This window comes from Pelodiscus sinensis, chromosome 1 (genome assembly GCF_052426305.1).
Source record: "Pelodiscus sinensis isolate ZL-2025 chromosome 1, ASM5242630v1, whole genome shotgun sequence".
Taxonomy (NCBI): domain Eukaryota; kingdom Metazoa; phylum Chordata; order Testudines; family Trionychidae; genus Pelodiscus; species Pelodiscus sinensis.
In genome coordinates this window covers 71,386,161-71,413,051 of record NC_143052.1, presented here as the reverse complement: position 1 = coordinate 71,413,051, position 26,891 = coordinate 71,386,161, and the positions used below count along the sequence as shown (strand labels likewise).

At 40.0% G+C, this 26,891-nt stretch overlaps 1 protein-coding gene across 9 annotated transcripts in view; it reads right to left on the bottom strand.

The window, feature by feature from the left end:
• The window catches only part of NAV3 (neuron navigator 3), a 569,112-nt gene that overhangs the window by 246,640 nt on the left and 295,581 nt on the right, over positions 1-26,891 (bottom strand). For all 9 annotated transcript variants that reach the window (XM_075932261.2, XM_006118491.5, XM_075932267.2 and 6 more), the window contains exon 4: positions 3,400-3,472. In XM_075932261.2, coding sequence (XP_075788376.2) covers positions 3,400-3,472 — 73 coding nt within the window. The remainder of the gene's footprint in view (positions 1-3,399; positions 3,473-26,891) is intronic.

Below are 26,891 nucleotides of genomic sequence, written 5' to 3'. Positions count from 1 at the left end.
GTCAGTTCTCTATCCATTCCTGATTTATTTTCTGATTGCACCTAGGACAATAATGTGTACTTATATCTTTATCTTGTGTCTATGTTAAATAATCAGATATAATAACTTCATAATTCCAACTGCTGGCAGCAGCATTATAGTTAATTTTTCCCAATAGAAAGTGAAAGTTAAAAAAATATTGAAAGGCTAAGGTAGGCAGGATAAGACATCAGCTGAACCTGAAATATGTGTAGGGAGAGGTGTACTTTATAATGCATGAATTTTGGAAAAGACTCAGAGAAAATATTTATTTTTTTTACCATACTTTCAGACCTGTGCAGTTGCTAAGATTTCTCTGACGACTGAAGAACCCAAAAGCATTTTCTGTATAAGTATAGAGTTACACTTGGAAAAAAAAAGATTACCTTTTTCTGCTACTGTTTTATTCTGTATTATCCTTTGGGTTCTCCAGTGGTGATTGTACAATACAGTTTTGAAAATTACTTCTGTTCAGAGTCTCCTTTTTCAAGTGTCAAATCAGGTGGCAGCTGGTTGTGAAAACCTTTGTTAGGACATTAGGTTTTACTGCTCCTGTGGCTGTTTGCAGCATGCACTGATGAATAACCCACCATTCACCAAATCCTATTACAAGAAACAGACTTACTAGTTTATAAAATCCAGATAACCAGCTTTAAACACAAATATTTTTTAAAAGTGTACAAGAGCTTCTTAAAAGTTCAAGTTGCATTTACTAAGGAAAAACGGATTAATTATATTTCTCTTTTCCTTAATTACCTCTCCTAAAAAGGAATTGTAGTAGTACATTTAGTTCATGCTGAAGAAACAAACGTATAGGAATGAACCTTCTGCTCTCAGTCACACTGATGTAAATTCCGAGTAAGTTCATTTATTTCAACAGTCTCAAAGTACTTCCTCCAAATTCACGCTACCTTTAGTGTGACTGAGAGCATAATATTGCCCAAGGATTTTTAACCATACTTCTTCTTATTATTTATGGTTTCAACATAACACAAAAATCACTAGGAGAGAATCTATATGTTTTCTAATACAATATAATTATTACATAGTGAAATACTAAAAATGAATAAAGACAAAACCGCATTTAAAATCAAGTAGTTATGTTTAAAGAGAGACAGACAATGTTACCAAAAATCTGCAGAAATGAAAATATAATGACAATATATTATATGTCATTTTGGAACTTCTCCATTTTTCTCGGCACTGACTTAAGCAGGATAAAAATGTTGCTGTATAATGTAATCAAAGAGAAGAGTATATCTGTGACTTTGCAATCTTTGCTAGATTCAGTTGGCGTCACTTTTTTGTTAAAAAAAGAATACCTTCTGTGATCTCAGAGGACTATCTCTCCTGAGGGTTTTTAATTCTGCATCACTGTTTTATTATACATATTAAAAATGATTGGCTCACAGTCACAGAGCTGTACAGTATAGAGAAATAAATAATCAAAATGCAGGGTTATTGAAATCTAGATGATAATGCAATGTTTATAATATGTTTGCTATTCTAGAACACAGAGTGTGAAATCAACAGGAGTTCTGCCATTGACTTATTTTACCCATAAGCTCTATATACTGATACTGATTCTGAACAACTTGAGCACTGAAAAGTCCCACTGGCTTCTATTAGAGTCTTACATATACTGGATTAAGACTTTCTTTCTTTATATTAGCAAGATAAGCAATTTGTCTGCTGCAAATATTGAGAATATTTTATCAATAAAATGTATTTTTGTAGAATTTAAAAACTAATACAACTGCATTAACAACATTTAAAAAAAGACTGTGAGCCTTTTTTTTCACCATTTAAGAATTAGGCTTTGAAGATTGATAAAGCCTTTACAATTATTTTATGTTTTTAATATTATATTTTTAATAGGCTGTGAGTATCTACAGTATGTCATCCACACAAAGCAGAAGATACAGGCGAAGGAGAGAATTTCAGAATGCACTGATCATTATTATTAAAGAACAGAATTAAGAAGGGGTTTTCATCTAAAACATGCTTTGTTATGGAATAGATATGATATACTTTCCTTTAAATAAATGATTGGCTTTTCTCAAAGTTGATAGTGTAATACACTATGATTTTGTATCTAAATTGTACTTCACAATAACTTCAATTTGTAAAGTACTTTAGGAACCTCAGATGAAAGGCATTCTATAAATGCTAAGTATTCTTATTACCAGATGGGTAGATAAAATAGATGATAGATGGTATCTGCACTAACTGTATAATACTCTGAATTAAGTAATTTCCCCTAAGCAGACAACTGAGTCATAATGTGACAAAGACACCATATGCTGAATTTTTGTGAGCACTTACCTAGCAATATTACTGTTCTACTAAAATCACGTTGCGATGGAGATAGTGAGAGATGAGAACTCTCTGTTAATTTTAACATAGAAGATCTCATTCAAAGATATTTCTATTGTGTACCTTTCAGAATGAAACACTATTGTATTTGCCAGCTCTGATAAAGGAACCTTTGCCTTCTACCCTTTAGTAAATTGTACTAGAGCAAACATGAATATTTATCAAAGCTTGAAAAGCACTGGTCACCTTTTCCGTTCTCTAAAGTCAGGGGGATTCAAGGCACTTGCAGGAGTGCTTATTTAAGGTTAAAGCTTTATACAACATGCTTCAGTAATGCCACATAAAGGCAGTGATATAAATCCACTTATTTTAATATCATTTATAGTTAGCATGTAAGCATAGCACCTTAATGAAGCCAAAAGATGGACAAACAAGCTTATTTAATATGCTAAAGATAAAAATATACATTAGTAGTGGTAATTACATCAAACTGTAAATTGAGGGTTACTATATAATAAAAGAGAAATGGCTATATATTAATATTACAGAATTAACACCTCTATCTAAAGGTCCAATCACTATTCCATTTTATACATATCACACAAACAAATGTTTACTAGATTTGGGCCTGCCGTTGAAAATGTCTGCTCATGCGAATATTTTTGCTCTCGAGTAGCCTTTACTGGGGTTAATTAATTCGGCACGTTTGTACTTTTCAATCCTATATATGCTATATATGAAAATATAAAAATGTACATCTGGGAATTTCTTCAGCTATAAAGTACTGGGGATGAGGGAGGAATCAACATACAGAAAAGTAAATTACTGGATCAAATTATTACCCCAAGTTTCATATACGTATTAGGTTTTTTTATTTAGTTTTTAATTATACGGGCAAGGAAGTCTATACCATGTCTGTTTTTCTTAGTGTGTGCGTGCACATGAGTGTGTGTGTGCCGTTCAACGCAGCTTCAGTGTGGCTTTTAGTTGCAAATAATCTGAATTAAGATAATTAGTTTTCAGATAGGAATCCCACTATCTGTATTCATGATGTATTTTTCTTACCTTCAGCTGAAAGGCCTTGGACATTTACTCCTCTGGCAGCCAGAAAGCTAAGGCAGACATCAACATTCTCAATCTGCAATGTGAACAGAAATAACAAGCAATTGAAGGTTATTTTACAAAATGTACTAGAGTGAGGATACAGACAGGGGAGAAAAAGGGAATGAATACTTTACATTCATCAAATACTACTGCGCTTTTCCAAAGTTTAACAAGAATGATTACTGCTAATTGGAGCATTGCTATAAAGCTTTCATTGTCCACTCTGGTGCTTAAAAACAATTCATAAAGGCCCGATCCAGAAAGGCATGCTGACGGATCAGCAACCCACCTACTTAACATAGAAGTGGATTGTGTACACTACAAGTAAGCAGCAATGAAAGCATCCACAGAGGATTAAACACTATGTGTGTGTCTGGGGATGTGGGTGATTGCCTTAATGAAAGAATGTGAGCAAAAAACATTCAAGAAGCGTGCCAAAGAAGGTATTTGTCTAGGATGAGGTATAATTTTGACATAATTGTGATGTCAAAACAATGAGTCTTTGTTTTTTGGGTTTTTCTTAATTTTTTAAAATAATCCATTAATTATTCAATTTTATATTAACGTTTCTCTAAAACAGACTTCCTCACTAAAGGTCATGATATCTTCTGTCATGGTTGGTCCAACACATTGCACAGCTACAAAGCACAGCTTTAGATGACAGGAAAAGAAGTACAGAGCAAGAGCAATGTAAGGAATACAATTCTGCCTCTCAGATTAGTAATCACAGATTAAATATGATGACTTGTTGGTTAGGAAAATAGAAAATTCCAAACAGTGTTTCAGCAAATCACCATATTTGTTTTTTTTAAAATGTCATAAATCTTGAAACATTGATGCAAATAACAGATTTAAGTTAATAACTTGGGGTATGTCTACACTACCCCGCTAGTTTGAACTAGCGGGGTAATGTAGGCATACCGCACTTGCAAATGAAGCCCGGAATTTGAATTTCTCGGGCTTCATTTGCATAAGCCGGGTGCCGCCATTTTTAAATCCCGGCTAGTTCGAACCCCGTGCCGCGCGGCTACACGCGGCACGGAGTAGCTAGTTCGGATTAGGCTTCCTAATCCGAACTAGCTGTACTCCTCGAGGAAGCCTAATACAAACTAGCTACTCCGTGCCGCGTGTAGCCGCGCGGCACGGGGTTCGAACTAGTCGGGATTTAAAAATGGCGGCACCCGGCTTATGCAAATGAAGCCCGGGAAATTCAAATTCCGGGCTTCATTTGCAAGTGCGGTATGCCTACATTACCCCGCTAGTTCGAACTAGCGGGGTAGTGTAGACATACCCTTGGTAAGTAAAGATTTGATCTGGCTGGTTACATTTCTATCATAAATTGACAAAATGACATATGAAGTATTGCCAGTGTCTTCTGCAGATTGGCTTTACTTTAAGTTTCTAACTAAAAAAAAAGCTGATGAGGACTGCATTGATAAAAAAAATGTTTAACATGATATCTGTTGTTTACATCATCTAATTGTAAAACATATTATAAATAATTCACTCTCATCCTAATGTACAAATCTGCAGGTAAACCAGTAAATGCAGCAAGTTTTGTTTTCTCTGGAACAGACATCATTTGCACATTCATACATTTTACAGTAAGATTTATTGATATTTTTCTACCTACAAAATATATGGGGATGAATTATTAACTGATTAAAAGGTGCTTAGCCTTGACATTATCTTTTTCTCCTCAGCCTGGGATATCACTTTTCATCACTTGCATAGCAATGTAAATAAATAAGGAGGAAGCCCTTAAATTACTCCACATATCTCCTATGACTGCAGCTCTCTTTCTTCTATTTGAAAATAATATTTTATAAAATGAACAGAAACATTCTGTCTGCTTTCGAGAGTGAACCCTGAAGAAATATTTTCCAAAAAATTACATAGTACAGAGATAGTACTGCTATCTTTGTTTCCCCCCCCCCCCAAAATAGCAACAAAACATGTTGAGCAAAAAAATTTAAAAAAAGGGGGGGGGGGGGGACAAAGATAGCAGCAAAACCTGTTAAGGAAAGAAAAAGAAAAAAAAAGGAACTGACCGGGGCCAAAAAACAGTCACGGCCCCTTTAATTCCTGGGACCAGTGTAAAAAAAAGGTGCAGGTATTCCAGGGGAAAAGTTGTTGACCAAAAGAAAAAAACGTTGCCCTTTTAAGAGCAGAGCATTAATTGCCCTTTTAAGGTGGCCATTTTGAAGTCTTCACAGGCTGCTCCATCCTCCCTCCCCACCCCAGCCAGTCTGAGCTGTGCATGTTCCAACAGATGCCTGAGCCAGGAAAAACAGAAAATACTGGACATTTCACATGGTATTTTCGGAATTTTTTTACCAGATGGACCAGGCTTTTTCTTGGGGGGGAAAGAAGTGGGGGTGAGGAAGGCGGATTGATGGGGGGGGGGGGGCAGGGAGGTGGGCTGGATCACCTCGTGCCCCCCCTGGAATTTTTCATGCCTCCCCCAGTTTGGGAACCTATGGACTAAACTAAGGCAGAAAAAAACAAACAATGATAAGGTTAGTTCCTCACGAATTGATCAAATGGTTTTCAGGAGTTACTAAGTTATGTAGGGAGTGATAAATAATTTCTTTCTTCAATCCCTTTTTTCTACAAATAAATACAAATAATATGTTACCTAAAATAACTACACTGAAGTCAATGGAATTACTCTAGATTTATACCACAGTAAGATCAGAATCCAGCCATTGTTTCATTTCCTAAGACGTTAATGGAATTTACTTGGGATCATTTGGCATCATGATAAGCAAAAGTAAATTGGGTCATTTAAGATCTAATCCTGAAAGCAATTACACATGAGTCTCTTTACTCTGGGCACCACTTTTGTGCAAGATGAGACCCTTAAACAATATAATTTGCATTCCTTATGCTAAAATATCTTGAATAGAAATTCTACTTTACCAGGGATTATCACAAATCAGGATTTGTCTTGAGATGAGCTATGAAGTAGTTGAGTCTATCTTTCAACTTTGAGCTCAAATACTGAACTATTTGAAACTGAACTATTTGAACTATTTAACACTAATACAAAGTCCTGGAGATAGTGCAGTTTTTTAAAATAAGGGACTTAAATTGAACATTCAGAATTACCTAGCTAAAAAAAATTTAAATCAAGGTTTCTTAACACACTTTATGATGTTAGCAAGACACATTTCATAGCAGCCATATCCCCTCTATGGTGAGATCAGGAGATTGTGGCTATAAAAATCTGAACTAATTTACTGGGAACATTTGCAGCTTCTGTCACCTAATATGTCTTAGTTATTTTTATGTGGTGTGTATATATAGTTGGGAGACTAAGCATATTTCATAAGCATAAAAACACTAATGGTAGTTTATAAAAGCATAATTATGGTCAAAAAAGAAACTATAAAAATGTCACCTAATTACTTCATAGATCTAATCCCTGCAAGCCCGTGTCTTGCATGCCATCTCTGTTAAACTTACTGTATATCTGCAGAAGTAAAACGCAAATTCCATTTTGCTTCCTGATTCCTTAGAAACTGTAAAGTAAACTATAATTCCAGGAGCATTAGTGTAAGTGCTAGTATATGAAGGAATAAAGTACACACCTGGCTTTCTGACAATATATTGTGATTTCAGAGTAAACCTTAAAGTCAATTCTTGTTTTGATTTGTTAACTGAGCAACTTTGATATAGGGGAATCATTGATGAAAAATAAATCAGAAGCACAGAAATGTAGGTACAGTTAGGGTTGCCAGATGATTGAAACTAAAATACCGAAACCCTCCCCTCTTCCCCCCAAAAAAACGGGGGGAAAAAAGGATTCCAAGATCTTATTAAGCCAAAAAAAAAAATTATAATAAAACAGCATGTCCCCTTTAAGTGAGTGCTGGGGGGTAGGAACAGGGGAGCGATTGAGCACTAAGACCAAGGGGAAAGTATTGCTTCCCCTAGGTCTTTTGACTGGCAGCCATTTTGTGCCGGCAGCCTTGGGGAACCAGGTAAGCATGGGGGCTGGGGTCGAGGGGCTAGGAATGTTGGGAGCCGGGGAGGGCCCCAGGGGAAGGGAGGCCAGGTGCTGAGTGTTTGTAGGGTTGCCAGGTGCCTGGCATTTTCGCCTCCTGGCTGGGGAAAAATTCAGAAAATACCAGACATTTTAGGTGTTCAGTATTCTTTGAATTTTTTTACTGGACAGGAGCTGAAAATACCGGTGTATGCGTTTGCATGGTAGTATCGATTTTTACCGGCACCCAGCTCTCACCTGTGGCTCCACGTAGTTGCTTTTCATGCAGCAACGGCCACACCCTGGGCAACAACTTTGATAGGCCGGCTAGGCCAGGTGAGGGTAACTGATGGGATTGAAACCCTCTGTGAGTTAGGGACTTGCTCACCCCAGCATGCAAAGACTGCTTCGATAGATCATTCGGAGGAAATCCTTATGATTAAATAGATGAGAAGGCATTGCAGCAGCGTACTGTGGAGTGCATGGGGCACGTCAGAGCATTTAAGGTGACATGGCCATCCAATGCAGCCGAGGTAGTCTCCAGAAGTAACGATTTTTTTCGTGCCACTGGATTCCGACTTCTGAGGCTGAGAGAGTGGGATCGTCTCTGTGCAAAGGTTTTCCCACTATAATAATATTTTTCATGCACAGATTATGCTGTGCAAAAAAAAGAAGTTGGTAATGGGAGAATGGAACATCCGTATGCTCATGGACTGTGAGGACACAGTAAGACCTAATGGGAGAACAGCCTTAATCACTAAAGAGCTTTCACGTTATGGTATTGATATTACTGCCTTGAGTGAAACCAGGCTTGCTGAAGAAGGATTTCTCACTGAACTAGCTAGTGGTTATACCTTCTTCTGGAAAGGGAAAGCGCAGAATGATGATAGGATTCATGAAGTCAGCCTGGCTGTTAAGACTAGTGAGAACAACTTTCGGACCTGCCTGCTGGTATTAATGAGAGACTCATGAAGCTACACCTATCCCTTAGTCACAAGCAGCATGCAATAGTCATCAGTGCATATGATCCCACCATGAACAGCACAGAGGAGACAACTGAACAGTTCTACATCGATCTCAGTTCCATTCTGTGCTCACTGCTGACCAATGACAAGTTGATCTTGTTGGGAGACTTCAACACCCGAGTTGGCTGTGACCACAGTCGATGGGAGGGAGTATTAGGCAAACATGGTGTTGGTAAGATGAACAGCAATGGCTCATTGCTGTTGAGCAAATGTGCAGAATATAACCTTCTCATTACAAACACAGTGTTCAGGATGACAAACAAATACAAGACCACCTGGATACAAGTTCCATACATACAAGATGGGAAGCGACTGTCTAGGAAGGAGCATGGCGGAAAGGGATCTAGGGGTCATAGTGGACCACAAGTTGAATATGAGTCAACAGTGTGACGCTGTTGCAAAAAAAGCAAATATGATTCTAGGTTGTATCAACAGGTGTGTTGTAAGCAAAACTCGTGAAGTCATTCTGCCGCTCTACTCTGCACTAGTTAGGCCTCAGCTGGAGTACTGTGTCCAGTTCTGGGCACCACATTTCAAGAAAGATGTGGAGAAATTGGAAAGGGTACAGAGAAGAGCGACAAGAATGATTAAAGGTTTAGAGAACATGACCTATGAAGCCAGGCTTCATGAACTGGGCTTGTTTAGTTTGGAAAAAAGAAGATTAAGGGGGGACATGATAGCGGTTTTCAAATATCTAAAAGGGTGTCACAAGGAGGAAGGCGAAAATTTGTTCCTCTTGGTTTCTGAGGACAGGACAAGGAGTAATGGGCTTAAAGTGCAGCAAGGGAGGTTTAGATTGGACATTAGGAAAAAATTCCTAACTGTCAGGGTGGTCAAATATTGGAATAAATTGCCAAGGGAGGTGGTGGATTCTCCCTCTCTGGAGATATTTAAGAACAGGTTAGATAGACATCTGTCAGGGATGGTGTAGACGGAGCTTGATCCTGCCTTGAGGGCGGGGGGCTGGACTCGATGACCTCTCGAGGTCCCTTCCAGTCCTATTATTCTATGATTCTATGATTCTAGGATGCACCCTAGATCAAAACAATGGCACATGATAGATTATGTCATTGTTCATCAGCATGATATGTGGGATGTCCTTATCACCAGAGCCATACGAGGAACAAAGTGCTGGACTGACCATAGGCTTGTCTGCACTATTTCAAAATACACATTGCTCAGCATCACCCAAAGTGCCCAAAGTTCATTCACACAGCCTTTAACATTGCCAGACTCCAGCAGCCTTCTCATCTGTGCAAGTTCCAATCAAGCCTTGATGAAAAGTTGACTGCCAACAGACTATTGATTGGAGGTCCAATTCAGAAGTGGAGCCAGTTTAGGGAAATGGTGATGGAGACAGTGAAGTCAGTGCTGGGTCCCAAGAAACGCAATCATCAAGACTGGTTTGATGAGAATAACAGTGCAATTGAGGACCTGCTTACCAAGAAGAACAAGGCATTTATGGAGTGGCAGAATGACCTAGGCTCCATCTGTAAGAAAGACAGGTTTAAGTTTCTCCAGGCCCAGGCTTACTGAGAAATCCGTAAAATGCACGATCAGTGGTAGGAGAAGAAAGCTGAAGAGGTGCAACACTATGCTGACTTAAATAACTCAAGGGAGTTCTTCAGCTCCATCAAGTCTTTGGTCCTTCCAAGTCTGTCTTTGCCCCTTGTTGTCTGCAGAAGGAACCACATTGATTAGGGATAAGGCTGGCATTAATAACCGATGGAAAGAGTATTTCAGTCAGCTCCTGAATCGTCCATCATCAGTCCATCAGTCAGCACTGGAACAGATTCCTCAGAAGTCAACCCTTGAAGACCTGGGAGATCCTCCATTTATTGACGAAGTTAGAAAGGCCATCAGGCAGATGAGTTTCATCAAGGCATCCGACAAGGATGGAATTCCCGCAGAACTGTACAAAGCATTTAATGAGGAGTCACTTAAGGTTTTTCATAATGTCTTCACCAGTATTTGGGAAGAGGAAGAAATGTCATCTGACCTCCGTGATGCTGTGATAGTTGCTCTGTACAAGAGACGATTGCGGGAATGACAGAGGTATTTCGCTGCTTTCTGTTGCCGGGAAAATCTTCACCCGCATCATCCTGAACAGGCTGATTTCGACAGTTTCAGAAGTGAGTGTCCCTGAGTCACAATGTGGTTTCTTCCCTAATCGCAGTACTGTCGATATGATCTTCGTAATGAGACCGGTGCAAGAGAAGTGCCTTGAGCAGAATATGAACCTCTACTTTGTCTGCATTAATCTGATGAAGGCATTCGACAAGGTTAACAGAGATGCATTGTGGATCATCCTCAGGAAGCTGGGTTGCCCAATGAAGATCATCTCACTCATCAAGCTATTTCACGAAGACATGACAAGAGAGGTACTCTCGGATGGTGTACCATCTGAGAAATTCAACATCTCCAATGGTTGGAAGCAGGGCTGCATACTCGCCCCGGTGCTTTTTAACCTGTTCTTCGCTCAAGTCCTCATGCATGCTATCAGAGACTTAGATCTTGGTATTTACATCAAATACTGTTTGGATGGTTCACTGTTTGATTTGAGATGCCTTACTGCAAAGACCAAGACCCTGGAGAGGCTTATCACCCACTTGCTGTTTGCTGATGACTGTGCTCTTATGGCACACCAAGAGAACCACCTGCAGGCCATCATTGACAGATTCTCTGAAGCATCTAAGCTATTCGGTCTCACAATTAGCCTTGGAAAGACAGAAGTCCTCTTCCAGCCTGCACCAAACAGTGCTCCTCCACAGCCATGTATCACTATTGATGGTACACAACTGAAGGTAATGGACAGCTTTAAGTACCTGGGTAGAACAATATCAAGTGATGGAACCCTTAACAAAGAGATTACAGCGAGGATCCAGAAAGCCAGTCAGGCACTTGGGAGACTGCATATTAAAGTTCTTCAGCACAAAGATATTCGCCTGTCAACTAAACTCAAGGTATATAATGCCATGGTCCTCACCTCTCTCCTGTAGGGCTGTGAAACATGGACCCTGTACCCATAGGCACATCAAGCAGATGGAGCAGTTCCATATGCATTCCCTACGATCAATCATGTGAGTGCACTGGCAGGACCAAATTACTAATCAAGAAGTGCTTGATAGAACTAGTTCCACAAGCATTGAAGCCAAGATCCTCCAGATCCAGGTTCGATGGTCTGGACATGTTCTCCACATGGACAAAAGTAGGATCCCGAGGCTGTTCTACGGGGAGCTGGTATGTGGTAGTCACAAACAGGGATGCCCGAGGAAGAGGTATAAGGATAACCTGAAGACGAACTTGCAGTGGACAGGCCTTCAACCTGGACAATTTGAGCTAGCTGCTGTAGACAGGACTAATTGGCATTCCCTTATGAGAAAAGCAGTGACAAAGTTTGAGGACGACCTCTGCCAAAACCTCGCATGTGAAAGACAACATAAAGCTGTGTTATCTCCTGTCCTAACAACTGGTGTCCCATTCCCTATTTGTAGCTGCAAGTGTGCTTCGACCTTTGGGCTCTGAAGCCACATGTGTTTTCACCAATAAAATTCACATGTCTTCCTCAGCTTCTGAGAGACAACCAACAAGCATCTGCTTATGGCTCAGGAAGTGCAACTTTTGCATTTTGACAACCATGATTCATGTCATGTAGGCCTGACACAAATACCACAAACACCTGATCTCTAAACTTTTTGTGCCCTGCTTCAGAAAATACTTTAACCCTAACTATCCAGAAAGATGATGTTCCTCATTCACCTAACACATATAATTAATGTTCCAGAGCATTCTAGATTACCAGAACCAATTCAGAAAAGTACAATATTTAAAATTTGCAGGTAGGCATATTGAGTTCCACAGTACACCAAACATGGGCCTCATTCCACAAACACAGATGTTTATATGTGATCAAGATAAATCCACCAGTGAGCAACTCTGCCCCATGGTCATCAATTCCCAAAGTGCTGCTCAGGCCATTTTCATCACTTTACAACCATCATTCTTATTGTAAACAAAGATTTTGGATTTGGAAACCCACAATAATGGCTCAAAATATTGGACAATCTTTACATTCAGATAGTCTACATACTCAGCAGTATTGTCAACCATTACTTCACAATTTATCACATCATTTACAAAGTATAGCTCTTATTAAAAGACAGAGATGAATAGATAATCACATAATAAATCCTTCATTGTCCATGTATTAAATAGATGCAAACAACACACACTCTTGTAACTAACAATACCAAAATCTAAAGCTACTAATAAGTCTGTATGTTTAATAATGAAATCAGTTTTAAGAGTGATCAAAAGACCATCATCACACTTGGGGAACAATAGGCGCTTTGGCCTGCGACCGACAGAAGTGGAAGGACTTTGTTGCTGCCCTATGCGCCATTGGCGTAACGGGCAGTAAGTAAGTAAGTAAGTAAATCTGGGGCTGATTTTGAAACCTGGTTCCAGATTTGGGGGGACACAAACTCAGGCAGAATGTCTGTAACTTTGAAACCAACCCAAATCTGTAATCACAATCAATAAAGCACTGTAGATATGAATAGTTTCATTTTTATGGGAAGCATTGTGGCATTTTAGTACTCTACAGAAATAAATAACTACAGCAGACACTTCTTCACAAATGAATGAGAGTACCTAATTTCAGCAGTTAGTAGATTTATGGGAATAGCTCATTTGTGGGATTGAAACTCATCAGCGACTCAGCATACAGAATGTCTATTTACTGCAATTGTTTTTGATATTACTAAGATTAGCTTTCATCTTCTTTTGTTGGCAGACGATATTTCCTTCACTTTCAAACTTAAATTGAACTGCAGGGTACTCATAAAACAAGTAATGGTGACTAATAAAGCAGTATATTCCTCTATGTTTATATGAAGCCCTGATAAATCTCTGTATTTGATTAGTATGCCTGCTTCTGAAGCACACAAAAATGTGCAAAGCTTCCTTACCTTGCAAGAACATGCACAAAGAATGTGATTCCTTCCTGCCTATATCTGTTAAACCAGAGGTGGATAATCTAATGCCCTGGGGCTGGATGTGGCCACCAGCTTGCCTGTATCTGGGCTTCTCCCCCACCCCCCAGCATTGGGGAACCTTTGCTGGCATTTCAGCCCCCTGCCATTCCCTTGCATGGCTGAAGCACACAAAATCTACAAGTCTGAGACCCCTAGGCTCTGGTGTGCAACCGGAATGTGGGGAGTGTCTTTCTCCTTCTCAGTCGGGGGCCACCTCAGTGAGGGGTGGGTTGATTGATTGATTGATTGATTTTGCTTCTAACTTGTGTGTCCCCCAATTGATTTTTCTGACTCAGTGGCCCCCAAACCTAAAAAGGTTCCCCACTTCAGTGTTAAACCATCATGCTATGTTCTGGACTCCCCAAAGTGAAGTATGAAAATGGTTTTGTAAATATCTTCTTTCTTAATACAGACCTGCTTTCTACTTATATTTCCTAATTATATTTACTTATTTTATGAGATAGACTTTTTATTTCTTTTAGCCCACACATCTATGAGATTGACCAAGATTCTGCTCTGATTTAGGGATGTTAAATTTAGTTCAATCAACTAATTGACTAATCGATGGAATCTCCATCAACTAGTCGATTAGTCGATAAACAGGGGAGCTGCAGCAGGGTTAGCTCCCGACACAAATTAATACATCTCCCGACACAGGCTCTTAATACATTTAAAAAGCAGAAGCACAGCTGAGGGAAACCTGGTACAATCTATGAATCATCTGTCCTGGCTTGCACCGGGTCCCCCCCTCCCATTGCACTTCTGCTTTTTAAATATATTAAGAGCCGGCAGATTCCTGGCTCGCGCCTAGTCCCCACAACCTCCCTGCCCCCCACAGAGATGGTGCTGGAGTGGGGGGACCCAACACTGGCTCCTGCTCCCTCCCATGTTGCCTCAAGGAGGGGAGAGAAGCAACTAGTCGACTATCTGGTAAGATTATGCTTATCAGATAGCCAACTAGTCGCTTACATCCCTACTCTGATTCACATATTAAACACCAATTGCTAAAGGAAATTAAGCCACACAGGTATAACTGCTCAAAGAATCTCTCTGCCGAACTTTTATTATATATGTGATGCATGGGAAGGGTGACTTATGGGTCTCTCATGGAGCTCACAAAGCTAGCAGCTAGCGCGGGATATTTAACTCCCCGCTTCATTAACTACTTCGATCGTTTCCATTTGCATCCCTAGTCCGGACTAGGGATGCAGTGTAGACGTACCCTGGGCTTTTCAAACCAGATTGGACAAAGCTGGAATAAATATTAGAGCTGTCAATTAATCACAATCAATTCACACAGTTAACTCAAAAATGTTAATCACAAATAAAAATTAACTATGATTTATCACTCTGTCAAACAGTGAATACCAACTTAAATGTATTAAAATATTTTGGATCATTTTTTACATTTTTAAATAAACTAGTTTTATTACTACACAGAATAAGAAATGTACAGTGCTAACATTTTATTATTTTTATTACAAATATATGCTGTGCAAAAATGATAAATTAAAGAAATAGTATTACTCAGTTCACCTCATACAAGTACTGTAGTGCAATCTCTTCATCATGAAAGCATAACTTATACACATAAATTTTTTTTATGTTACATAACTGCACTCAAAAGCAACATAATGTAAACCCTTCAAGCCTATAAGTACACTTAGTCTTATTTCTTGTTCAGCTGATTGCTAAGACAATCAAGGTTGTTTACATTTGCAGGAGATAATGCTGCCCTCTTTTTATTTATAATGAAACCTGAAAGTGAGACCAGACATTCACATGGAATTTTTGTAACTGGCATTGCAAATGTATTTATGTGCTAGATATGCTAAATATTTGTAGGCCTCTTTGTGCTTTGGCCACCATTCCAGAGGATGCGTTTACATGCTGATGATGCACATTAAAAATTAATGCATTATTTAAATTTGTGACTGAACTACTTGAGAGAGAATTGTATATTTCCTGCTCTGTTTTACCCTCATTCTGCTGTCTATTACATATGATAGAAGTCTTGGATGATGACCATGTTTATTTTAAAAACACTTTCACAGCAGATTTGACAAAATGTAAAGAAGGTACCAATGTGAGATTTCTAAAAACAGTGTAGCACTTGAGCCAATGTTTAAGAATCTGAAGGACTATCCAAAATCTGAGAGAGATGAGGAGCATACTTTCAGAAGTACTGAAAGAGCAACACTCCACTGCAGAAACTACAGAACACAAATCACCAAAAAAAGAAAATCAACCTTCTGCCGGTGGCATCTGACTCAGATGATGAAAATGAATATGTGTTGATCTGCTCTGCTTCTGATTGTTAGCAAGCAGAACCCAACATCAGCATGGATGCATGTCCTCTGGAATGGTGGTTGAAGCATGAAGGGCACTATGGATCATTAGCACTTGTGGGTCATAAATATCTTGTATCACCAGCTACAACAAACAAGAAGAAGGTAGCATTATCTCCTGCAAATATATACAAACTTGTTTGCCTGAGTGATTGGCTAAATAAGGAGTAGGACTGAGTAGACTGTATACTCTAAGGTTTTATATTGTTTTAATTTTGAATGCAGTTTTATACTTAACTCTACATTTACAAGTTCACCTTTCATGATAAAGAGATTCAACTATAGTACTTTTTTTAGGTTAATTGAAAAAAATGCTGTGTCTTCCATTTGTTTGTTTGGTTGGTTTTTTTACAATGTATGTATTTGTAAACTACTAGATATTTAGAGTATTTATCTGTCTGTTTGATCAAGAACTCCTCCTAAATGGTAAGAGCTCAGACCACCAAATTAGGTATACAGCTTTCTCTTATCATAACTTAAGCAACATGAGCATTTGGTTGTGCCAGGAAAATGCGATGTGACTGGAATGAGATTGTTTCTCATAAAACCATACAGAAAAGAAATAGAATCACCAAAGCAAGTATAGGCCTCAAAACTGACATAACTGAGTGAATGTTGAAAGAGACTGAACCAAGTTGAGCCAGAAAAATAGGCTGAACCTGGAATAGGATTGCTTCTCAATAAACTCTACAGAAAGACATAAAACATAAATTTGGAGTAGTGCTCTGTTTTGGCACAGCTAAATCAGTGCTTAAGTTTGAAAACTGCAAGACAATGTTATTGGAAACCAAATTGACTACGGATGTTGCTGGATCAGAGAGGTTCAACCTGTACATTGCATTATAGGTGATACATAACTTAATTCTTCATATTTCTTCTTGTGTCATGCCTGTCACTATTCAACTATAAGATTTTTAATAGGTACATAAAGTTTAAGGGCTCTTGAATGTATTCTAATGACATAAAGCTCTCTTTAAAAAGACAGGGCAATGCTTTCTAATGTTAACAACCAGAAGTAGAGTGAATGCCAACATGAAATGGTCTTTCTGAACATATTAATTGAAGAGCACTACCTTACTGCCTTAGATAGGCTAGTCAGGAATGTACCCAATAGAGACCCAGACTTTTTCTATACGCATTGTACCCAATAGAGACCCAGGAGTTTCTAGAGCAGCTGTTATTATTATATCCAAATATAGTGCAGAATTCTATAGCAATCACCCAAAGCATAGCAGTATCGCTATTATCTACAATATTGTTATGGACCATTAGTATAGACCACTGTAGAACTATTTTCATTAAAACAAAGGAACTGTATCTGATGTGGATCTGCCTGACTGAAAACCAAGAGTACAAAGCTTAAAAACTAGACAATTAAACTAATACTCTTTGTTTCTAATAAAAAATATGTACAGAATACTCTCCTAGTGCTTGAGTCCTTGTGTCTTGTACATCCCTTACAGCCCCAGTCCTTGAAGCAGTGCACCTCAGGAAAAAATATTTCAAGGTTGAGGATGGCCTCTCTTATAATCACCACTTAAATTGGACAGTGCAACATCACTTTTGGCCAGGTCACATCACATGTACACACACACACACACACACACACACACACACACACACACACTTACTCTCTTTTTTGGCCTAGTCAACCTTAAGCCATTCTGGAGTATTCAAAAGCATTAACTATGATCACTTTTTTTTTTCATTGGCTCATATACTATACACATCTGTGTCTTGCTGGCAATGCACTTGTGGTGTAGGGAACACCCACATTTTTAGCTTGCCTTATAACTTTGTTCCTTTTGGGAGCCTCTTTTTATTCCAGTTTGTTTTCAGCTTGTTTTTTTTTAGCTTGTTTGCAAATTTATGTTTCACTAATGTTCAGAATACTTATTCTACCTTCCTGTAAAAGTGTAGAAAATTATAAAGGTACAGTCACCCAGTGAAAAGTATTAGCAATTTTTATTCACATTTTAATTACGGTATGTCTACACTTGCACCCTCTTTCAACAGAGGGATGCAAATGAAGACATTCGAAATTGCAAATGAAACCGGGATTTAAATATCCCATGCTTCATTTGCATATTTGCGTTATGGCACCATTTTGAAATAGCGCTATTTTGAAATAACAGATGCTGTTAAGACGTGGTTATTTCAAGAGAAAACCCTTCTTTCAAAATAACCCTTATTCCTCATACAATGAGGTTTACCAGTGATTTTGAGAGAAGGGTTTTCTCTTGAAATAACTGTGTCTTAACAGAGTCTGTTATTTCAAAATAGAGCTATTTCGAAATAGTGCCATAACGCAAATATGCAAATGAAGCACGGGATATTTAAATCCCTTCTCTCGAAATAACCCTTCTCTCGAAATAACTGGTAAACCTCATTGTATCAGGATAAGGGTTATTTCAAAAGAAGGGTTTTTTCTTGAAATAACCGTGTCTTAACAGCATCTGTTATTTCAAAATAGCACTATTTCAAAATAGTGCCATAACGCAAATATGCAAATGAAGCACGGGATATTTAAATCCCGGTTTCATTTGCAATTTCGAATGTCTTCATTTGCATCCCTCTATCGAAAGAGGGTGCAAGTGTAGACATACCCTTAGAGATTAGAACAATTAACAGCAGTCCAACCATAAAGGCTAAAAGTGAGTCTGAAAGCTTTTGACACCATAAAGTTTTCCCAAGTATTACAACCACATGAATTAAACAAACTAACCAGAATTCTAGTATTTTCTTCTTTAGGGTGGTGGGTGGACAGGACAGTGAGGACATGTCTACACTAGGATATTATTTTGAACTAATAACTCCCAAAATAACTATTTTGAAATAGCATATCCACACTTCAGGGAAGCCTTGAAATTAGTCCAAGGCAGGCTCCCTGGATCTGGATGCGCTACCTTGATTTAGAGCCCCAGGAAGCACTGGGGAGTAATTACTATGAATTACTCTGGAGAGTAGTTATTTTGAAATAGCAGCAGTGGAGCATCCACACTACTGGTCTTTTGAAATAAGCGTTATTCCTCATGGAAAGCAGGAGTTATTTTGAAATAGCGGACTTGGTAACGTGGACACTCTGCTTGTTATTACAAACTAAGGGGATATCTCCCTTGTGTAGACCAGGGCTGAGGTAACAACTCAAAAGCAAACAAGCTATGGAAGAAAATACTTTGTGTTATTCCAGTTACAGGGTGTGTGTGTGTGTGGGGGGGGGGGGGGGGGTCCAATACATGTTATGGTTTTGCCACTATGAGTTTGGAGCCTGAGTTTCTATTACATAACATTTATTCCAGTGAGACTCTCCTGATATCAACAGAGTGACACTGCTCTAACACTTGTAAAATGGAATGGAGAATCATCTCCAGATATTTTTTTGTATTTTTTCTTTTACCTGTTCACCCTTATGAGCTGGACTGTCAACTCAGCTTGAGTTCTATTTAGGCACCTAAATAACATGGCCTGATTTTCAAAACTGCTTAGTCCTGACAAGTTCCTATTGTTCTCAATGTGAAAATGGGGTGTTCAGCTCTGTTGAAAGTTCGCCAAATTCTTTTATAGAAATCTGGAAAGTGTAATTCAATTTAAATATAGGGGTCACACCCATTCCCCTTACAGTACAGCTGTTTCTCTTCTTGAAAATGTACATTATGTATATGTAATAAGGAATTATTGGAAGTCATTAAAAGGATTGGCCTCATCTTTCTTAAAAATCATGAAGGATCTAACTCTGCCACATACTCCATCTCCTTCTGTAGTGTTGGTGCTTTCACCTATTTTTCATAGGAATTATGTCTCTAAGATTCATTTACCAAAAGGTGTAAAATGTTTACATTGTCTCTGGTATTTTTATTTGAATTATTTTATGTATGGTAGCTCTCACTATGTGCTACTTACTTTCACATATTCAAGAAGGGCTGGTGCCTGCTGCTGCAACAAACATTTTTACTCCGACTTTTTTCCATATTAAGTCATAAGTTAAAGGAATAAAGCTCAGTAACTTCAGGACACAATAGGGACTGGATTTCTGGTCCACTTTCTTACAAGTCTTATAGTGCATCTAGTTGCCTGGTTGCTTTTAGGTGCCTAGTTCAACAGGCATAAAAGACTTGAAAGCAAGCTAGCTTCACACTTGTGAAACTGACTATTTTCATGTTGATTTCACTTTTGAAAAATGTTCCCCATAGCACACTGGAAAAATATTTCAGATCCCCAAACAAGACTTCTTGAGTTGCTTGACTTGCTTTTGCTTTCATCAGTGTCCCTTGTAAAAAATGTGCATACATAATTTAATCAAGATTACTAGCAAAACCAGAAAATACTTCCAACTATGAAGTCATGGGGAAGAGGGGAAACTATCCAAAGCCTTGAATCTGTCCTGAAGTTATGCAAAAACTGAGGAATCTTCAGGGACTGGACTACTAGGTCCAGTATGGATTTTCCTACCCAGGGCAGAAAGCAGGAGCTGAGCAAGCTCTGAAACACTTTGCTTAAAATCCCTTTGCTTAAAACCACACGGAGAGCTCTTCATGGAAATATGTATCCATGTTATTGAGGGGAGGATTGATGGCTGGTGGGGGGGGAGGGGAAGGGGCAAGGTTGGAGATGCACATACATGTCCAGTAACATTTTCAAAAATGTAGGGAAAGCTCAGAATAAATGATGAGAAGATTGTAAAATAATCTCATTGTTTAGTCAATAGTTTCATTGCCAATGACCTTCCAATAATGTTAATTTGGTATTAAATGCATTTTGTAATGATGCCGGAAGACAGTGTTCAGTCAAAGTAGGTGATATACATCTGTGAACCCACCCTATTAGCAGCTGTTGTTAGTTCTACTGGGAGATGTTAACTGGGTTTTTACTCAGTGGTGCAGGTGGCCTGTTTCCCCATCTGGATATAAGGGACATAAGAAAATAATTCTATGGAAATTATAATGCTTTTTTGGATGTTATTAAACATGATACCCACTGACATACACTTTCAACTTTAACTATTCCCTAACAAAGTCTTTCTTTACCAATGAATAATTAAGTAAGCAGTAAAAGAAAATATGCAGAACTGAACTACCCAAGTAATGTCAGCCCACAAGTCTGTTCCAATTTCAGCCATGGCCATCCAGTAAAAGAACTATACAAATTAAAAATGAAGTTATTGGGGGCATTTGAGGGAGAAAATTCCCCTTAGAGAATAATATCTACTGGTATGCAGAAGATCTCCCAGGCAAATTTTTGAGGAAATGATGCTGAGTTATATAATGCCCACATATCTTCCAGTTCCATCATTAACAAATATTAAAAAGAAATATGTGACCCAAATTCATGCATCTTACACTTTCAATGCAAATTTTGTACAGACTACCCCCCCCCCCCAGTAAATAACTTCCCAAATATCTGTACTGTGGAACAAGCAGATGCACTGATCTGTTCATACAAGAATGCAAAAGGTCACTATAAGGTTAGAGTGTGAGTTGTATGAAGTTACAGTATGTGTAATTTTCCAGTATCTATTGGTGATGGTAGTGGAAGTCTTATGTTAGCTATGGTACTGTAAGCAATATAAACACGGCAAAGAATGCTTGAAGCTTTTCCCTTTGTCAAATTTTGTATAAATGAGAGGATGTGATCTGCTATCACCTGAAGGGTATGTCTACACTACCACCCTAGTTCGAACTAGGGTGGTTAATGTAGTCAATCGAAGTTGCAAATGAAGCCCGGGATTTAAATATCCCGGGCTTCATTTGCATCTTGCTGGGCGCCGCCATTTTTTAATCCCCGGTAGTTCGAACTCCGTGCCCGCGGCTACACGTGGCACGGAGTAGGTAGTTCGAATTAGGTTTTCTAATTCGAACTACCGTTACACCTCCGTTACACCTGCCGTTACACTCCTATATATATGAGTGCGTATGTGTGTGTGTGTCTTTCTGTCTGTGAGCCCGTCCATCCATCTGTGAGTCCGTTTGTTCTAGAACTCCTATATGGTAAGCACTAGAACCACCACTTTTGGTATGCAATTTCTTCTTACCCTATCTAAAAGTAGGGCAGGTTTTGTTTACCCAAGAAAATGTGATGTGCTTGGAATTTTATCATCTTCCATAACATAGAAAGAGAGGGAGTCTGATAGGAGGGATAGTTATGCTCCACAATGGTCACAGGAGGCAGCGAGTGCAGGGACAATTGACCTCGGGGGGGGGGGGGGGGGTGGCTACAGCAGGAAGAGAGTGGCCAGCTGTGATCAGGGTTCTCTATATTGCCAACTACTGGCCTCAGTAATTGGTCCCACTGCCACCAAGCCCCTCCCCCTGGCCCTTGGTCATAGTGCTGGATTGGAGGAGTCATGTTGGCCAGGACCCTCTCCCCCCACAAGGAGCCACCGACTTCATAGGGGGCTGGGCAGTGCAGCCTTCCCCTTTTCCTCCTTCGAAGATCCAACAAGTAGCACAGCCCCAGTCCCAGCCCCAGCCTCCACAAAGAGCTATCTGCCTGCTGGCTGGGGTAGGAGAGGGCATCCCAGACCCAGTCCTCACCCCAAAAACAGCTTCCAGCCAGAAGTCTGGGCAGCCCAACCCTGGCCCCACCCTTGCTGTAGTGGTCAATTGCGGAAGAACTTTGTATGTGCTAGTTTAGGGGTGGTGAGGCCTGCATTCTCTCCCCCCCCCCCCCGCCTTTTTTTTCCCTACTACTGATGAGCCAGAAGCAAGTCTTTGGGAACATACGCCATTTGAGATAAGCATTGTTGCCAGTATAGCAAGAACAAGTATAAGATAAGGGTAAAGGGCAAGAACGCATAAACAATTCTGTTTACCCTAATGTACGGATCACGTAAACAGGACCAAAGAACAAGTAGATCCAGAACAGAACCAGACTGATAACTAACAGCTAAGCCCTACATCAGCACGTAATGAATAACACCTGGAAATTTCCAAACTGCAAAACAAGGTAGGAAAAACTGTATTTAAGACTGCTTCAAAGCACAGCAATCTGAACCTCACAGATGGGTTTTGGGTACCGGCGCCTCGGAAGCTGTGACAACCTCCCACTTCGTCCACAGTCTACCCGGGGTTCCAGGCTTGCAGGAAGGGATGTAAGATATGCCGCTTCTTTGTTATGTTGTTCTTCCAGTTATGGGGCACAACTGTTAGCTGTCAGGAAATAAACTACTTGTGTTTGACAGATACCTGTGTGGCATCCTTTGTACTTTGAGAGCCCAATGTCGGACCTGAGACTTACTCTTGCCGACTACACTTGCCCTACAAGAAGCCATCAGCCAAGGGCCAGGAAGCGTAGCCCCAGGAGGAGATGCTGGTCAGGTGAAGCCACTAGAGCAGTATAGCCCCAGCTCCCCAGAGGAAGAGGAACTGCTGTCAGAGCAGCGCCACTCTTACCCCCATGAGTGGTCGCCGTAACCCCCCTGTCCCTGCACTGACTTCCCAGCCCCCTGTACTAAGTCTCCTGGCCTGAACCCCTCCCCTCTCTCTGAATACTTTACCCACTGTGCCTGAGCCTCCCCCCACACACACAACTGCCCTGAGCCCCCCACTCCTACCCTCAATCCTGCATCACTGCCCCTTCCCAAATTTGGTACAAGGCTTCCTTTTATCATCACATAAACCAAGTGAGGGTTTGGTTGTGCCAGGAAAAATGGGAAGTGCCTGGAATGAGATTGCTTCTCAGAAAAGAGACCAAATCACCAGGCATATGAAAGGGGCTGGCTGGAGGGCACCCCCAGGGACTACCCTATCCCTGAACCTCCTACACCCAGGTGCCCTTCAGAGAGAGTAGGGGAGGCTGAAGCACCCCCTCCCGACCTGTACAGGAACATTTCTGGCTCTTCTCCTTCATTAGAGAGCAAGAGGGAAAGTGCATTTTGCTGCATTTCTTACTTTGGCTCAGGAGCGTAGGGGGCAGGCAAACCTGGATGTGTTGCAGCTGAGAGACATGCACCTCTCCTCTGGCTGTGCCCACTGGAGCTGCCATGGCCATGGAGAGGTGCTTCTCACCCAGCTCAAGCAGCTGCAACGAGAGAGGACTGGGGTAGTCCTCTCTCCCTGGGCCAGGCTGTGGACTGAACCCCTCATCCCCATCACATCCCCCCAGAGCAGTGATTTAAAGGAAGCATGTGCATGTTTGGTTTATTTTCCAACAATTAAAAATTAATTTCATTAAGGACCTGAGCAAAACTGGTGCATCTTCTAGAAAGTCATATTTTCCAATCCTTTAATTGTTCTTCTGGCTCTTCTCTGAATCCTCTTCAATTTATCACCATTACTGATGTTCAGTTGTGGACTCCAGAACTGGACACAGGACTCCAGTTGTGGTCATACCAGTTGCTAATACAGAGATAATGTAGCTTCCCTCCTTCCTCTCGGTATTTTAGTTTCTACATCCAAGGAATGCATTATCCTCTTTGGCCATGGTATTACACCACGAGCTCATATTTAAACTAGGGATGTAAGATCTTATTTAATTGTCTAACTGGTTAAACTAATTGTTTAACTGGTTAACCAATTAAAGGGACTTCAAGCAGGGGGGCTGCTCCTGACACTGGGCTGCTGTGCCCTGTCCCAGCCACAGATGGGGCCATTCCAGTCTGACCAGAGCAGTCCCTGCCTATGTCCAGGCAGAGCAGCTCCAGTCCATAGTGCCCTGCTCTCCACCCGCAGACTCCCACTGGTTAACTGGTTATACCTTCACATCCCTAATGTAAACATGAACAGATATAACATAGGAAGCAATGTGTCATTTCAGTGAATTTGCCTGTAGTATTTTACTTAGTTATGCAATGGCTCTCTTTCCATTAGAAAACTTTATCTAAATTTTGATAGAGTTTAACTTGCTTCAGAAAAGTATAAGATATCATAAATATATCATAAAGATGTATTCTTTACTCTGTTAAACAAAGTTCCTTTCCACTGGGTCAAAAGATAGACAATAACAGCTTGCCTATTTAGTAGATTTAATCTAATCTTTGAGGGCTTATCAGTCCTGTCCTACTTGATCATTTATTATAGCAATTGCATTCAGTTCTCCATAAAAAGCATATTTGAAAAGGAATGGTAAGATCAATCTGAATCTTTACAAGATAAGCAAACAGATAAAACTATAGACCACTTAACTCCGAGGTATATTGTGAACTTTTCAAATGGAATCTATCCCAATGTGCTTTCTGTTTCCTAACCACTCATTGCTAATTATTTTGGAAGCTGCAATGTCACAGCATGTGGAGGAGAGAGATTGACAATTTCATATTTTCTATTTTATATTTGCCCTTTAGATTTCTTAAGAATCAACCCTGTTTTTAATTACACAGATTCACCTGTCAGTTTTCATGTCATTATTTTTAGACCTGCATTTGACTCTGAAAATTTTCAGTTCCACTTACAGACAACCAGTCATCATTCCTAGAGCATGCAAACTCTGGACCCTCAAAAATATGTAAAAGATCACTAAGCTCATAAGATGAAAGGCCCCACCAAACATTTAATAATTAGTCACAATATCTACATAGCCAAAGCATTGCAGTGTTGTTTATGCTAATCTATTTACACTTCATACAGACCTATGATCACATGGTTGGCTTTCTGGCTCTAACCTACTCAGAGTTCTCAGGAATCTATCAGCAAAAACAGAGCTTAAACAATATTATTGGCTTTTTTTAAGGTCAGTCTTTGTATTACTGATTCAAATTAAATTGAATCTTAAAAGAAAATCAAAGAGGTGCAAAATCACATGAAGTAAAAGTGATGGCAATGCTTACCAGAAAAAATCCAAATTTGAATCAGAAACCCACAAAACCCAAGTGTTCAGATGTAAGGCTCAAAAGCTCATTTTCACTCATGCTGTATCTAAGTATTGTTCGTATAAAGAACACTCTAATCTCAACACCTCTGTACCATAAAGAGTTCAAATGAATTATACAGATAAAACAGTCCCTGTATCCACTTATTACATTTTCACCTCTTGCTCATCAACAGGCTAACTGAGCCCGAGCATCCTTTGTGAGGTGTCATTATACTCATAACACAAAGGCTTCGTCTAGACTGGCATGATTTTCTGCAAATGCTTTTAACGGAAAAGTTTTTCCGTTAAAAGCATTTGTGGAAAAGAGCGTCTAGATTGGCACAAAGTAGCACTTTAAAGACTAACAAGATGGTTTATTAGATGATGAGCTTTCGTGGGCCAGACCCACTTCCTCTGAGGAAGTGGGTCTGGCCCACGAAAGCTCATCATCTAATAAACCATCTTGTTAGTCTTTAAAGTGCTACATTGTCCTGCATTTTGCTTCAACTACCCCAGACTAACACGGCTACATTTCTATCACTAGATTGGCACAGACGCTTTAGTGCAAAAGCACTTTTTGCCGAAAAGCATCCGTGCCAATCTAGACGCGGTTTTGCGCAAGAAAGCCCCGATCGCCATTTTCGCCATTGGGGCTTTTTTGCGCAAAATGGTTCTCAGCTGTCTACACTGGCCCTCTTGCGCAAAAGCATTTATGCAAGAGGGCTTTTTCCCCGAATGGGAGAGTCATTGTATTTGTGGAAGAACACGGACTATCTTACATTAGATCGTCAGTGTTCTTGCGCAAATTCAAAGTGGCCAGTGTAGACAGCTGGCAAGTTTTTCCGCAAAAGCGGCCGCTTTTCCGGAAAAACTTGCCAGTCTAGATGCAGCCAAAGTGTTGTACCCAAAGTCCTGGGGTACGTCTAAACTACATGGCTCCGTCGACGGAGCCATGTAGATTTGTTGTTTTGGCAAAGGCAAATGAAGCCGCGATTTAAATGATCGCGGCTTCATTTAAATTTACATGGCTGCCACGCTGAGCCGACAAACAGCTGATCAGCTGTTTGTCCGCTCAGCGCGCTAGTCTGGACGCTCCCCTGCCGACATCAAAGCCCTTTGTCGGCAGCCCCGGTAAACCTCATCCCATGAGGAATAACGGGGCTGCCAACAAAGGGCTTTGATGTCGGCAGGGGAGCATCCAGACTAGTGCGCTGAGGCGACAAACAGCTGATCAGCTGTTTGTCGGCTCAGCGTGGCAGCCATGTAAATTTAA